Below are 16,560 nucleotides of genomic sequence, written 5' to 3'. Positions count from 1 at the left end.
CCCTTGTCTTATAGTTGAAGCCACTGTTTGCGCGTGGGAGATAGTCTAAGGGTCAAATGAGAGTTGTTTTCATAATAAGTACAGGAATCGTATGAAAGTTCTCAAAACTGCACGAGCCGCAGGCAGGTCCAATTTGAGAACTTAGGAGCCATAAATCACGAAATGCACGAGAAAGTTCATACTTTTTTTTATATAATTGTATACTTAACAAAATTATTCAATTGCTGTGTTTCCATAGCAATTTTCATATTGCACCCTACAACCAACTTATACATTCGTCACCAACCAGGTGTTTAATAATATCAAGAGAAAATGAGAGGACAGAGAGGGAGGCTCGGGGCGTTGTCCGGGATATGTCATGTCCACGAAAGTTATTTTTAGACGAGCGGGTCTGTCTTCCGAGACGTCCGCATGCAGTCATCGACAAACGTTAAGTCCACATCGTCCGCCATTACATGAAATCTTTGCTTTTCTTTCAAACATCAGACCGAGGTTGGCCTGCATGCGGACGTCTCGGAAGACAGACTTCCGCTAGAACAAAGAGTTCCGCTCGTCTAAAAATAACTTTTGTGGACATGACATATCCCAAGGGCTGGACCGGGAGCCTCCCTCTCTGTCCCCTCATTTTCTCTTGATAATATAAATAGAGGATATTATATGGCCGCGCGGGGATACGAATTTTATCTTGGAGTGCTGCAAGTGTCTCTCACGAGTGAGCGAAGCGAGCGAGTGAGAGATACTTTCAGCACGAGAAGATAAAATTCGTATCCCCAAGCGGCCATGTAATGTTCTGTTTATTATATAGATATTGATGAAATGTCTAGATTTAAAACAACTTGTTTTATTCAGTTTCGAAATGATGAAAAAGTGGTCACCAACCGCTAAAACACGTATGTTTTGTAACATAAAACAAGATATGGAAGTTATGAAAAAGAAATCATGATAATGTCAAATTTTGCAATAAAAATGTTAATGTAGTAGAGAAGAATTATATTAAAGCGCAAAAGTGTCTTACAAGGAAGAGAAAGCTCGCGTTTTATTGGGTAATCGTGTTGGTTACCATGACAACACCTATATCCTCACATGTGAAAGATAAAAATGATATGTTCAAAGATATGATTTTTTTAGTAAAAGGAGAAATCCTGGTATTTCATCAATATCTATATAATAAATTACAATATTAATAATAACAACAAGAACAAGAACTTTATCAAAATCTCAGCCTTATTTAGCTAAGCACAAGAGTGCCCTACGAATAGGGGAGACTTCAAAATCGAACTGTGTTTTTAGCATAAAAAACTGTTAACTTCAAATCACATAAAATTAAACGTTACGCCTCATTCTGCTGCAAAACTCTTTTGCCTCCTTTGAGTTGAAATCTCAATTTCGCCCAAATTGTCATTTTCGTTGAGATCTTTTGACCTTCTCATGCTGCCCTCTTGTTATTTTCATGAAAATCGTTTTTTCGTTGGCCCACTGCTAGTATTGATTTTTTTTTTTTCAATTTTCCCAATTGTACACAATCCTCTTTGCACGGTCGAGCATGAAAAAACGGCAATAACATAAGATGCGTTCAGAAATCACTGTAAACTACTGGAGCTATTTCTAATCAGATTGAGTTTGCTTCACTCTCCAAGGTTCTGCCATTCAAACGTTGCTGTAGTCTATCTCCCCCGAAAAATAAAGAATACGGACAAAAAAAATCTCTCGTTAATGTTGTTCAAATCTGACCATCTTCTTTATAGGGCCTTGTTTTTTCCTTGACGTTTTCTGTGCCACATTCATTTATCTATCTACATTTGAACATTAACAGTGAACTGAGAAAAGGTGATAGTATGATGTTATCGATCTGGGAAGTCCACGCTTCTAACAGAGATCCAGCAGTCACTGCAGCAGACACTGGAAATAAGCGCTCCCTGGGTAACGACAAAAGATCTGAAAAACACAGGACAGGGCAAGAGAAGTTACCACATTGAAACAACCTAGGCCTAGATAGAGCCACGTCGCCTTCGCCGTTTGGGCTTAAACCAAGACAAAGTGTGTTTCCAAATAGTTATAAAGAGGTTTATAAGTTGCTTACTCACCCGTGTACTGTAGTATCCAGACAAACAAAAGTTGTGATATTATACCAGCTAAAGTTCCTTCTACTGTTTTGAGACTACCTGCGAAAAATGAATAAACCTGTTATTTCCCGAGATCGAGCGCCTTACGGCAAGTTACAGCCCGCGTTTTTTTTTCAGTTTTTCCAGAAAAAAATTTATGCACAAGGGCCACCAACTGAACAAGAAAAAAAACAAGGAGCAATTATCCCGCTGTAAACAAATCGCACAGGAAAGTACATTTCAAAGTTAATGAGGGCTCGAACTGTACCAATCATGAGGTAAACATGTTTTTTCAGCTACGGGCCCTGGTCGTTTTGCTGGCGCAGTGAGACATTTCGCTACTGTTCGCTTGGGTTGGACGTAATTGAATTTGAGTGTGTTATTAAGGAGGCGATACGAGTGGACGGGGCCTAAGGTGATTCCCGATGAAAGGAAAAAGGTACAGATTTCCGATGAAACTCCCTAGACTGTTGCAAAAAAGTCAAGGTGATAACAAGAATGTAGTTAAAGGAAGTTCAAGATATGCCTTTGCGTGGTAAATGTAAGACGGCGGGTTCGATTTTTTTAACGTCAACTTCTATTGTAAATTTACCTGATTAATTATGTATCTGAATGCTCTTACAGTCTGTAGCCCGAAAAGGAATTCATTTCGGACAGCTGCTGTGTCTCAAGGTACAGAGCAATCCAATCCGTATACAATTTAATTCAATTATGCAAACACTTCGCTTGGCTATAAGCTGTTTTTCAACCATATTCTACCACATATTACATATGGGAACGAAAAATAAAGATAGAAGAATTCGAAGACAGCTACACTTTAGAGAAGACCACATTTGTGTCAACAAAAATCCGCCCTTTTTTTCCTTTTTTCAATAAAAATCCAATTTTGTCCTTTTTGACCGGACGTGTACCCGTCGGTTAAAACGGCGGACGAGGGATGCAGTGGATATCGCAGATCGATACCTTATAGTTCGAATCCAAAAGACAACTTTGGCTCGAATCCACTCGAGCTCCAAAGTTCACTCAGCTTTTCCTCCATTTGAGGTCGGTAAAATGACTACCATTATTATCTGGGACAAGTTGTGTAACACCTGATACGAGTGGCGCCCACCCTTGCCATAATAGGGAGCTTAAGCAACGACAACGGCGACGGCAACGAGAACGTCATCTCAAAATATAAATTCGCGTTATTGTAATCGCTTCGTTAATATTTCAACTTTTTTAATATGACGGGGGTGTGGTAGTTCCTCAAAAATGACGCTGTTAGGAACGGCGCTCAATTTAGGGCAGAAAATGAAAATTTATCCTCAAGTAATGACGTTTTCCATAAAACCTAAAATTTGGCTATTTCACGTTGTAGTTTTGCCGACGACGGCAATGAAATGGACAAAAGTGAAAAACACACGTGCAGGGTGTGCAAAGCTATTGTTTTTGCGTACTAAATATGCAAATTTGTGACGTTCTCGTTGCCGTCGCCGTTGTCGTTGCTTAAGCTCCCTAATAACAGAAAAAGTCTCCGGGTTGCATTCAACTGCGGTCGCCCTCTTGTCTTATCTTGTCTCTGCCAGTGGGCGCTCGTTACTGATGCATGAAATTATGTGCAATAGCAGATGCGCAATGTAAAACAAGGAAATCCCTTTAGATCTAGTTAGGTTAGGATTCGATCTGGCTGTTTAATTAAACGACTGACCCGATACGTTAGCAAAACTACAGCACGAGGAACGTAAGCGAACCTGACGAATTAAGTTGCATTGACTGTTCATTGATGCCATAGTAACTTGCCTGGCCAGCGGTAACGCCCAAAAGTCTTTCCAACAACAGATGCCATTGTGTCACCTATACCAAGTGCAAGGATCCCAGAATACAATGCAAGCTTGCAACCTGGCGAAAAAAGTGTAGGTGGCTGAACACAGTTTTTCCTCGGTCAGTAGTATTCATTGAAGGCCAACAGGGATGGCGTAGTGGTGAGAGCACTCGCCTCCCACCAATGTGGCTCGGGTTCGATTCCCAGATCCGGCGTCAAATGTAGGTTGAGTTTCTTAGTTCAAACGAATATAATTTGATATGTATTAACTTGATTTGATTTCATTTGTGCACGACCCCACAAGCTATTCAGCTTTAGACACTATCGTGCGCAAACAAAACAAAGACGGCGAGTATGGCAAAAACTGTTTTTCTCCTTCTCGCGATGGTCTAAGAAATGCCATGTAAATTCGTTTGCATTACATTTTAGAAGTGAAAATCTTTCAGAGGAACCAAGCAAAATGCTGCGCATGCGCATTAGCTAAAGAGTTTGAGACCAAGAGCTGTTGGCTGTTTTACTACGGGTGCGTTTTTTGGGTAAATCCGTTTTTGGATTCAAGAATCCGTTTTTGGATTTTCCCAAAAAAACGCACATTAAATTTCTCACAAACCTGTCATTAGATTTTGCAGAAATTTGGAATTAAAACAGTTCTGACTAAAAATGAGTCGTCTACAAAAAAAAATCAGAAATTTAACAGACAGAAATTTGGGAAAAGTGAAAAACATCTATCAGCGAATTATGGAAATCCACCTGTTGAAATTCTATGATAACAGCTGTTAAACGTTCTTTATTTCTATTATCTTAAGCAAGGAAATGCAGCAAAAAAGCTCATGAGTTAATTTTGCATAACCTTTTGGCCTTGTTTTATTCTAGATACGTTCCCATGGTAACAGCTTGCATAGCACATTGACTGTAAAAAATATAAACTTATGTAGTATTACTTATCACTGACCAAGTTTGAGCTTCCAGGCAAAAACTGAATAAATATGGCAGAATTGGAAGTATAAGTGCTTAAAAACTGTGTTCAGACACCTTAACAGACGTGTATGTTGGATGCGTGGATAAACGTACCAACACTAATATCAAGAAATTGTTGGCTCAAGTCGAATATCAAGCCTACAAGGAAAATCGCAAACGCAATATCTGGTCATACTTCACATCGTGTCGTGACAATAGAGAATAACTGAGTAACGTGACAAAAGAATGCAAAGTATTTTATAAAACAAACTTTGGAAATTTGAACTTTTAGGGAGGTGGCATGGTGCAGTGGTTAGGGCGTTGGATTTGCATGCGGTTGCCCCAGGTTCAAATCTCATTCTAAGCTCTGGTGTGGATTTGTTTCCGGTTGACCTGGATTCAACTCTACCACGCTTTGTAAATAGCCAACTGGTTGCCTCCTGCCAGTTGGGGGTGCTGAGCTTGATAGCTTAGTCCACTTCCACTATACACCTTATTCCAAAATGGCCGGCATTTTAGTATTCTTTTTGCCATAAAATTCAAAAGAATATTAAACCTTGAACAAGGCCATAAGGGCCAGTTGGCATGGAAACAAAAAAATGCTAAAATGGTGGCCATTTTGGAATAAGGTGTATAAACAAGGAATTAACATTTTACATTTTTACATTAGACATGTGACACAAGCATATCAAGCAAAAATATATACAGTCTGGAAGATTGTGAGAATCAGGGATTACAAGAAGTAATAACGACAATAATTATAATTATGATTTAATTGTCCTTCCTTATAGCTACTAAGACACAGATAAGGGCACTCCTAAGGGAGCAATAATTTAATAATGTTTCCACCTTTTCCACATTATTTTCAGGTCATATCGATATTTTGTGATTCAGTATACACACCAGTTGGGTCTGCTTTGCTGTAATCCACAGGAAACAACCACAGAGGCACAGCCAAACCCAGTAACAAATACATATGAGTTAAAATCAGGGTACCAGAGTCTTTGTCATCTAAAAACACCACTAAGGCTGAGTGAATTGAGGCACCAAATGGTCCGATTCTAAATAATCTGATGTACTACAACAAAAGAAAAGTGAAGAAAAATTAAAATCTTAGACCTGTAAGCTATGGGAACACACACTGAAATGAGAGAGAAACCTATTTCAGAATCAACTGCTCGCAGGAAGAGCCAGTGCATGGAGTTGAAGCCAACCTCATTTTCAGGGTCTTTTAATTACCTCCCCACCTCACTCCCTCTTGGGGGGGGGGGGGGGGGAGGAGATGAAAGACCCTGAGAACAACGATGAGTTAAAGCAAAGGGAAGGAGTGTTGCAGAAAATGATGGACTGTTGTCAAGTGCCACAAAGCTGGAAGTTGGAATTTTCTGCAGGAATCAGGTTTCCCTCCCTCACTCAGCAGTACACAGTGCAGCTGGTCTCAACTAATTGTGCTCTTTTTGTCATGAATGACCTGTGTAGAAGATGCGCCTAACACATGCTTTTGATTTTGAACTCTGTATGTTGGCCTTGTTGGGCTGCATGATTGCTGTTCTTTGCAGTGATGATCATCAGTGTGACAGTTATATTGGATCGGTGATCATAAGGACTGGTTTATGGAAACCAAAGATTAACATACGCACACTCAGTAGCGGTTTGACAAATTATTAGTACCTATTGTTGGGACACAAAAGTCTAATAATTATGTTGCGTGTACTTGTAATGCTGATCTGAGATATGTCCAGGACTGACCCTAACTATATGCACGCCGATTTCACTAAGCGTCACGCAGTGTTCCCTTGCTCTTCTTCCAAACTTTAACTGACCTTTTTGCAGATACCGCAGCCATTTTGATTTCTATTGTTTCAAATAGCTATTGTGGGATGCTCAAGGGACAAATACATATTAATTTGCCCCCCTGAGCATCCCATAATGTCTTTCGAAACAGTAGAAATCAAATTGGCCACCATATCTGGAAAAGGGTCTATTACATCACTCGCATCTCCAAAATTATACAGACAATTGACATCATAAAGTATTTCCCAAATGCTGCTGAACAAGTAAAGATAAATGGCTGCATTTGTCTTTGGTTTTGCTGTCACAAAGTGACAGATCCGCGTTTTAAGCAATACTGTCAGTACCCTTCGCGATCATGAGCTCTGCGATGGTTCACAATTGATCCACAGACTTTTGGACATCTATCACAAGGATAGCATCCAGGTGCTGATATTCACTCCTTGTGGCAGCTACAGCGTCTTTGAGTCATTCTATTTGGCACTCCTCAAACTTGGCCACACCAGCCTTGACCACAGTCCTCCACTTAGTTTTGTCCCTGACAAGGGTTTCAAAGTCTGATATACCGCATTTGGCCCGCGAGTTCTTCAGTTGATCCTGAAAACGCTTCTTGAGAGTGCCGAGTGGGCATGTGCCATCAGACAGTTCACTGTCGCAACAGAGCACGTGGTAGTCTCTCCTCACCCATCTGTACAACATGCCCCGCCCACCAAAGTTGAGCTTCCATCAAGTAGGCCTCACTTCCACGCATATGGCAGTGAGACAGCACTTAAGTATGCAATCCTGCGAAGATATACCAGTTACCTAGTAGTTGTTTTACATGTTGTTGACATACTATCCATGTTTCAGTGCCATAAAGCAGTACTGTTTAAACAGCCACTTGATAGACAGAAACTTTTGTTGCTGTGGAGATGTCATGGGTGTTTATCTTGAAGAAAGACAGTCAAAAGTCAAAGAAGCTTTTGCAATCCGTGCAGTGATTTCAGAGTCGACAGAGCAATTGATTGATAGTGTACCACCCAAGTAACAGAATTTGGTAACAGCTTTCAAATTATCTGACCCGATCGTAACTGCTGGTTCCTTGTAGCAGGCACCCAGCTTAATCTATAAATGCAAACCTAAAAATAACGCTAACCTTTACCCTTACCTTATTGTTGGAAATAGGTAGCAAATGCTTAAACCTTATTAGAGACACTTCGTGTTGGATGATAAAATTGGGTGTGCATCTAAATCCTGACATAAGAAGTGATGCCAGGGTAAACCAGCCCTGGCCTGCTGACCAGGCACTGGGTTTCGATCAGATTGCAAGCTCAAGCCAGCTTAACTTATTGTAAGAATAAATAACCTGAGAACTCCGCTTTTAGCTTGGCTAAATCTAGATAAATTATTAACATCATACACACCTCTATGAATATAAATGCAGCTGTAGCCACTGAAGAAGCCAAATGCATGACATAAGGTTCATATATAACACCTGGGATGTAGATGGCAAGGGCCAACAGATGAAAGCCTTTGCGAACTACAGTGCTTGATGCATTAGACTTTGGTTGTCTGCTCTTCCAAACCACAAAGACAACAGCAATGGTCACCACACAACACCAGTATTTGATCAAGAATAACTGCAAGGAAAGACGTTATCCCTTTAAGCCCCCATAGGGCAACTTTTAAAATATAATACAGTTTATTGTCTAACACCAGATGATTTTACTCATCAATGGGGCCCCCCTCAGGGCTTAAAGGGTTAACAACATCTAGGTCCACTCAAAAACTATGTCAACCCCTTTTTAATAACCCTTTAAACCCCAATGGTGCAACTTACAGATTTTACTCTGTCTAACCCCAGATGATTTTACTCTTCAATGGGGCCCCCCTCGGGGCTTTAAGGGTTAACAACATCTAGTCAGTTAGTTAGTTAGTCGACCACAGTTGAGAAGAACGAAAGTTTTAATTATATAATTTTATAGCTTGCAGTGATCGTTTTTACAATTTTTAATATGTTTTACCCTGGCTACGGTTCCTCTATTTCTAAATAATAGTCAGACTCAAATATCAAAGCTATAAGGCCATGAAACGGTCCTCTGATGCCAATGCTCTTTTTACTACTCTCTTAACAATTATAATAATTATTGAACTCAAGGTCAATTTACCGTTAGATGCTAAATTACTTCTTTTCCTGATGATCTACCAATGAAGGATTTTAACTTGGCTTGTGTCAAGTCTAACAATAAACATATCATTCTTTTCAACAGGCATGGGGTTAGGGATTTTTCCATATGACACTCACCAACTTTTCAAGAGAAACAGTGTTTACACAACACAGATTCACTGGTTTTCCATAAAGTTTTCAAACTCTTCCCCCTCCATGGAAAGTGAGACAATCTACTACCTGCTTCCCTAATTCTTCTTCCTCCACAGGGAAACCATCTTTGCAATAACCATAATTTCTCGAAACAATCTTTCATTAGTGTTACAGTTTTCAGACCGACAATCAATAATTAGGGTGATACCAAATTCCAGTAATATCAGCTGTCTATACCCTAATTTCCCGCTCAGTCAAATATTTCCAAAGCCATGTGAATGGATCCATGCCTCGCAGGATGAGAAAAGACCACGGCAACAGCAAGGCAAAAAAGGTGAAACATATTGTTGCATAAAAAGCGACATGTCCAAATACAATCTCCCAAAAATCTCTAAAGAAAAAAAAAAGAAAAACAGTGAAATTTAAATTGCTTACAAGAAAAACCTTAAAATTTGTAAAAACGTATGCCATAAATTATGTACAATATGACGGGCAGATCTGTATCACTCGCCTCAAGTTTGCAAATATGATACAGATCTGATGCGAATATTGTATGTAACTTAATAAATGTCAGAATTTAAGTGTAAATGGACACTTGGTCTTTTTTGTGATTCAAGTTATTTTAACAGCCTGAGGGAAAATCGATAGAAATCTGTATCATAATATAATTAATATACAGATATTGATTAAAAAAATTTCAATCTTTTGGTTTCCCATCATGAATTATTAATGTATGTTATAAATACTTATACTGTACTGTTGCTGAGAATTTAATTCTCAGCAGGGCTATGTTAACTTAGTTTGCTTACCTTGCAAGAGACAGATAATAAAAGACAGGCAGCAACAATATACCTGTTGCTAGGGAACCAATCAAAAGCACCTGAAAATAAACAATTCAGAGCCAGTGAAATCTCAAAAGAGAAATGGGAAATAAAGAAGAAAAAATAGCTTAAAACACAGCTGTTGTACCTGAATCCACAACATTTCAGTGCTTTTAGGAAACTCTTCATGAATACCAATAACATGGCGAAAACCTGGCCACACATTGGATAACTGAAATGAGACATTTATGATCAACATTTTTAAAAGACATTTTTGTTCTCAGATTGACTCTTTGGCTTTATCTGATTCTATTGTCTTGAATTTTATTTTTAAGTTTCTACTTTGTATTGATGTGTCTTGGAGCTTTTGTTAAGGTGCTATACAAGTGTATGGATTGTTTTTTATTTTTAAATTATTATTATTATTATTATTATTATTATTATTATTATTATTATTATTATTACTATTATTGTTATTATTATAAGATTCTCTCCAGCTTTCAATTCTTGCTGGGTGTTCTATGCCACGTCTCAGCTCCTTCCCGCAGCTCAGAGACGCAGCACCTTTCTGAGGATGTGTGATATTCCCAACAAGACCGTTATCTGGGCGCTGCCAGTTATATCCGGTATACCTAGGTACTCCTGCCACTTCGCAAAGTCTTTCGAGACTGTTCCAAGGGCCCCTATAACCAATGGTATCACTACAATTTTTACCTGGTGTATCTGTCCTACTTCGAAAGCTAACTCCTGGTATCGCTCAATCTTCGAAGCCTCAGTCATCACAATATTCCGGTCATCCGGAACATCAACATCAACCAGTAGCCACTGGTGCTTATCTTTCAAAACAAGAGTTATGTCCGGCCTGTTGTGTGGTACGCGTCTGTCAGTGACAATAGTACCACCCCACACTAGCTTCGACTGATCATTCTCAATCACTGGTAGAGGCTAATGCTCATACCATTTCTCTCTGTATTCAAGGTCATATTTTTTAGTACTCAACTCCCAGTGGACTATTAATGCTACCTTATCATGGCGCTTTTTGTACTCCTTTTGTGCTAAATTAGAACAACTGCTCACAACGTGCCACACACTCTCTGAGCTTTTTCCACAAGTCTACACAAAGGAGAGTCATTTGTCTTATCGATGTAGCACTTGATTGAGTTGGTTCTCAGGGCCTGCTCTTGAGCTACGCAGATCATTCCTTCTGTTTCTTTCTTCAAATATCCATTCTGCAGCCATCTCCAAGATTCTTCAACAGCAGTTCCTTCTACATCCCTGAGAAATGCACCATGCAACGGCAACAGTTTGTCTGTCCAATCTCTTACCTTCGTTTCATACAACCTTTTCTTACACTCCTCAAAAGACTCTGTCGTTCTAGTGATCACCTTTTCCTCCCAAGCAGCCTTTAGCATCCACAGTCTCTTGACTTTCAACAAGGTATTATTATGATGATGATGATGATGATTATTATTATTGTTATTATTGTTATTATTGTTATTGTTATTATCATCATTAAATTTTAAAAGAATTACAAAATTGTGCATCACTGAACAAGTGAGTCGAGTTTACCTTTATTCCAAGATCTGCAAAAGCATCAACAGAAAGTAATGCTATTGTTTCTGTGACAACCATGGCCTCACCAATAGTAAAACACTGTGGTAGATGTCTCAGAACAGCAAACAAAAGAGCGAAGTATAGACAGAAACACAGTGACACTCGCATAATATCTGCATCTGCAAAATTGAACACCAATACGGTTGGTAATCGAAAGTGCTGAAAAGCATGCTTTTACTGTCATTATTACCGTCCTTTTAAAAGTTTATGAAATGTTAAAGAAGGGGTGTCATCTGATCAGAATACCATGTCTTCTTTTGCTTGGATTTAATATACTGTATGATAAAATTCTGGAAACTGTGATCATTATAGATTAAACTTTCTCCAAGTTAGCCTCATTGTTTCTGCACTAAGGTTACTTGATAGGATTGTGTACAGGCTTGCATTATCGCCATCTTTCATGAAATTCAAGTGACTCTTGCACAGTGAGATAACAAGACCAGGGTTGTCTGTGGCTACGAAGTGGAACTTCAAACTAAGATTACCCACTACACTTAAGGGCAGGGAGCATAAAGATTTTGCTCATAGAGAACCTTAAAATAAAAATAAATAGTTCTCCAAAATCAGAATGATCTAAAAGCTGACAGCATGTTGAGTCAAGAGGACTGAATAGTTGTTTTTAATGATGAAATGGTATATGAAACGAATCATATGTGAACTGCGGATATGAAATCAAGTGAAGCTATGATCTTCGCAGTTATGAGAGCAATTTTTGCAATTGCGTAGAGAAGCCTGAAAAATTCAACCCCGTTGAAGTCCTGAATTTTTCAAGCTTCTCTATGCAATTGCAAAAATTGCTCTCATAACTGCGAAGATCATAGCTTCACTTGAGTTGTTTTTAAATTACTAAGTATATACTAAAACAGTAATAATAAAAATAATAATAATAATAATAATAATAGCTTTTATTTAGAGAGTGAGATAATATACACAATGTAGCACAAAAAGATGATTTTAACTCATTTAGTCCTAAAATGATTACAATATTCTCGGGTGCAAAATTCCCATGCCAGTTACTCGGAGCTAAATAGCAAAGGATTTCAGGGTTTGAGTAATCAGATAGCACCTTCAGCACTAACTACTGTTTTAGTATATAGCAATGATAAATCTCAAGAGCAAATTCATTGATTGGTCACATGTTTATAATGACACATACCCCATTGCACATTTATCATAGCTCCAATGCATGTTGACACCAGAAAAAAGAGAATGGATGAAACTAGTGGTTTTTCATTATTTAAAAACAGCATAATCGAGACTGTAACCATGCTCATTAGTTGAGAAGCCAGCAAATAAGATCTGTCATCAACTGCAATGGAAAAATATTCCAGATACATTCATTATACACTGTTCAAACCCTTCGTAACTTTGGTGTAAATCTCCACATTATAAATAAAACTAACCATGAAATAAATAAACAACATCTGCATTGTCAGATAGCAGGTCTGTCATACTGAAGCAACAATCCTGCATAAACAGTGGAAGCCGGGATCTGGGTACCAGCACCCATCTACGCCAAGTACAGTACCCACCTTTGCTCAAATGAGGTCTCACGATCAAAAGCCAGACTATATATAGGGGTTCCCGCCCATTCTGTCACAAGGTCCCATCGACTTTAAAACTCAATGAAACCCTTGGTTACACATCCAAGGCTCTTCAATAGTCTGACAGAAGCATAAAAATTTGATTCTATTATTACCCAATGACCCAGCCTGGGAGTGGCAGTAGGCAGATTTTACTCTGTCTAACACCATACAATTTTAATCATCACTGGCTTAGCAACCTCTACATCCACTCAATGTCCCCATTAACCCATTCACCTGCTGGGAGTTCAGAGACTTGATAAATTTTACTCTAATGCCAGACGATTTTACTTGTCGATGGGGGGAGGTAATCCAGATATAACATAACACGATGAAAAATTCCCAGCTGGCAGTAGGCAAAAAAATAGCTTTTAACAAAGTATACGAACCAGATGGAAACTCAGAAGATATCTAGATAGAACTATATCAAATAAATAGTAATTTAAATGTATCAAATAACTGTTGTTTCTATCACACCCTTTTCCCACAATATCATGTCATGAGGCCTTTATCCCAAATAAGCCCTCACCTACCTCCCCACTCCAAAAACCAAAACACTTAAAGCCCCTTAAAGAAACTTAAACACTGTTACCCCAAGACCCTAAGACCCTGGAAACTTGAAAACAAATAAAGTACCCCAAAACCCTCAATTTGGCTAGCCCTAGGCCTAAAATACCGTACTTTTTTCGTTTCCAAGTATTTGAGTTTTCAGGGTCCTAGGGTCCTCATAGGGGTCTTACAGGTCTCACGATCTTCGTTTTTTGAGACACCCTTACTGTAACAACAGAATTTAAAAATTCGTTCATGAAAATAACTTAAATAATCTTGTGCACTTTTGCTTTCCAACATTTCCTGTTGCTTAATCTCCACATTTACCATCTTTCCTTTCAACTTCCACAAATCATGCCAATTTGGGCAAATAGCTTGAAACATGGTCTTTCCACTTCTTATAATAATTTATTTGTATTTTGATGAGACCTCACCCTACCTGTCACTTGAAGATTCTTATCACCCCATCTTTCAATGAAAGCCATCTGACTGGTGAGTACCATAGGAACAAGAAGCGAGCCAATCTCCACTCCATCCTCAGCAAATGGCCTTAAACATTAATAGCAGTAACGATCAGGCACAAGTTATTCAAAGTGTGGATAGCGCTATCCACTGGATAATAACTAGTGTTTATCAGCTGGATAGCATTATCCACCTTTTGAACAACTGAGGCTAGTGGTACCATGGCCAACAATATCACTTTGCTTCTTTTCACAGGAGCACATAAAATTCCATGTTGAAAGTTGTATAATAACAATTATATAACAATTGTTGTAATTTTAATCTTAGGATATAATAAATATCAGACGTACTGCGAAAAGCGTAACAAAATTATTGAATATTTTTGTTCACTGTATATTGTAGTAGATTCCTACAAATTCCTACAGATTCCTGCAATAATGTCATATTTTTCCTGCAAGGATAAACAGGTGGTTACCAAGGCAGTTTTCCTAACAATGGCGGAAAGTAAGGAAACTTTGTCTTTGGTTGGCAAATTAAAGAAAATGATTGAACTAACTACACAATTTAAGCAATTGTCTCTTTAATAGACACCTGTTGAATTCAGGTGACTTTGATGGTCCGGGATTCGAACCCATGACCTCTGTGATGCTGGTGCGGTGCTCTTATCAACTGAGCTGTGAAGCCACTCGGTTGAGAGTCGGTCAACTTGTTGGCCTGAATATTTGTGAAGCGTCTGATACTTGTCCTTCTGCTGTTGTCAATAGTTAGAACCAGGCTTATTTAATAGTAGCTTTGGCTAATAAACTGGAAAAAGCAACCTGCACATGATCATTCAACAAAATAATGTAATGATGTCTCTAATAAACCATAAGGTAAAAAATACATACAGTGTATCCTATGTACATAAACGAGAACTGTATAACGAAATTACAATAATTTACTTATGGCTAAAATTGAATTATGTAATTATAACAGGTTACGTTCAAAAATGAGTCTATTTACAAATGAACACAACATTATTCCTTAGTGTGTGTGTAAAACAAAGGCTTCAAGTTTAATATGGAAGGCTACTAACATGCAGCTAACGTGTTCAGTCACGTTCCTTTTGTTTCAACGTGCTTACGTGCCATGCGCATGCATTCACCTCATTCACTCCACTGTTTTCCCGTGGAGGGTCACAATAATTTGTCTTAAGGACGGTGCCTACTATTGTTATTGCGCATACGTTATGCACATCTCCAGATATTCGGATTCCCATCGGTGATGCTTACTAATGCAGGGATATTTTTGCGCAGCCTAAAACTATGCAGAGAAAGTAGATCTTAGTAAGTACTCTTGGTATCCAAAAAGAACATTGGGGGTAGCCATGCATTCTTTAGAGATAATTGAGCTTAAAAATTTGAGAAAGAACGCCATACATTGCTTTGTATTTTAGAGCTTTATACAAATATTGTTCATGAATCATCTATGAAAAATGCTTGGTTACCCCCAATTTTCTTTTTAGATTTCAATAATACTTGGGAAGATCTAGCTACCTTTCCTGCATAATCATAAATCGGGGCAAAAATACCTTTGAATTAGTAGGCACCGTCTTTAAGTAGTATTGTAGGATTCCTGCAGCCCCGCGTGGATTCGTGAAAATTCCTTCAAGCGCGTGGATTCCTGCAAATTCCTACAAGCGCCATAATCGTTCATTACAATGCGTGAGAAAATGTTCCCGGAAAACTCCAGATCTTGCGGCTGTAAAACCTTAATAGAATAGCACAAACTTATTTCCTTCGCACTGTCCCAACATGAGAAAAATCATTGATCACCTTAATTTAATCCACTTTTTCATTCCAACTGTCCATCTTGCTTTTAAAGAAGGGAAGAAAGCGACTACAATGACTAAAATTGAAAACCCAAGCAAACAAAATCGTCAGGAAATAACTGAGGTTAATTATATAAGTTCATAATGATAATGATTTTGCAAACTACACTCACGAATTACGTGGAAGAAGACGTAAGCAGCGCTTTTTCTCCACTCGAAATGGCTGCAGAATACAATTAAGCTGGAGCCCGTGACAACTAAAGCCTCTCCAATCATTTAAATCTACAAAAATATATTTCGGGATCAAATAAAAATCAATTTCCCCACTTCGTGCAGGAGACTGCCAGGCGTTCCAGTGAGCTTGGTACCACCCTCTCTGGGTTCTTTAGAAAAAGACGCCTGAGAGCGTTAACGTGGAATTTCTTTCCGACAGTTGAGTCAAACGAAAAAGTTACTCTTGTACTCTTCAACAACGAGATCATTTAAATAATAGTTCTTCGGCTCCTTTTTAGAGGGAAGCAAGGGTCCACAAAAATTTTACCTTTAATGAAAGTTCCCGCTATAAAATAAGACCGATTTCGGCAAATTGGCATAGACAGCTGCCTTCTTTGGCGGCCATCTTGGAATTGTTATGAAAACGAGCCTATGACGTTGCACTAGACATAGAGTCAAGTGTCAAAAGTAAACAGCGATGCAGGAAGTGAAGATGGGTCGCTTTTCGAGGTAGATATAGATTGTAATGACGCAATACGCCCTTTTATGTTCGAG

At 38.6% G+C, this 16,560-nt stretch overlaps 1 protein-coding gene across 4 annotated transcripts; it reads right to left on the bottom strand.

The window, feature by feature from the left end:
• Positions 1 to 176: 176 nt before the first annotated feature.
• LOC138038304 (dolichol kinase-like) lies at positions 177 to 16,167 on the bottom strand. Of its 4 annotated transcripts, none has more exons than XM_068884095.1 (13): positions 15,966 to 16,167; positions 15,797 to 15,869; positions 13,960 to 14,069; positions 12,545 to 12,697; positions 11,344 to 11,507; positions 9,923 to 10,006; positions 9,763 to 9,833; positions 9,191 to 9,344; positions 8,058 to 8,273; positions 5,767 to 5,941; positions 3,885 to 3,983; positions 2,085 to 2,162; positions 177 to 1,935 (listed from the first exon to the last, which is right to left on the bottom strand). In XM_068884095.1, exons 1-13 carry the CDS (start codon positions 16,066 to 16,068, stop codon positions 1,790 to 1,792), a joined length of 1,626 nt encoding a protein of 541 aa, XP_068740196.1. In that variant the 5' UTR covers positions 16,069 to 16,167; the 3' UTR covers positions 177 to 1,789. The 4 variants fall into 4 exon arrangements, 3 of the variants coding, with proteins under 3 accessions (XP_068740196.1, XP_068740195.1, XP_068740197.1); XM_068884094.1 differs by having other exon boundaries at positions 2,085 to 2,158; positions 3,881 to 3,983; positions 15,966 to 16,146; XR_011130220.1 differs by having other exon boundaries at positions 1,877 to 1,935; positions 3,836 to 3,983; positions 15,966 to 16,146.
• Between the last annotated feature and the right edge of the window lie 393 nt (positions 16,168 to 16,560).

The sequence above is a fragment of the Montipora capricornis genome, chromosome 2 (assembly GCF_036669925.1).
Source record: "Montipora capricornis isolate CH-2021 chromosome 2, ASM3666992v2, whole genome shotgun sequence".
In the NCBI taxonomy this organism is placed as follows: Eukaryota; Metazoa; Cnidaria; class Anthozoa; order Scleractinia; family Acroporidae; genus Montipora; species Montipora capricornis.
This window is presented reverse-complemented; position numbering and strand designations above follow the sequence as displayed.

What these genes read in the sequence shown, in the direction of transcription:
- LOC138038304 (XM_068884095.1), bottom strand. Translation starts at nt 16,068, where the DNA reads ATGATTGGAGAGGCTTTAGTTGTCACGGGCTCCAGCTTAATTGTATTC. An exon ending in CGTCTTCTTCCACGTAATTC is followed by an intron (nt 15,870 to 15,965) that starts GTGAGTGTAGTT and finishes TTTCAATTTTAG; the next exon opens with TCATTGTAGTCGCTTTCTTC. An exon ending in TATTATCTGTCTCTTGCAAG is followed by an intron (nt 9,345 to 9,762) that starts GTAAGCAAACTA and finishes TTTTTTCTTTAG; the next exon opens with AGATTTTTGGGAGATTGTAT.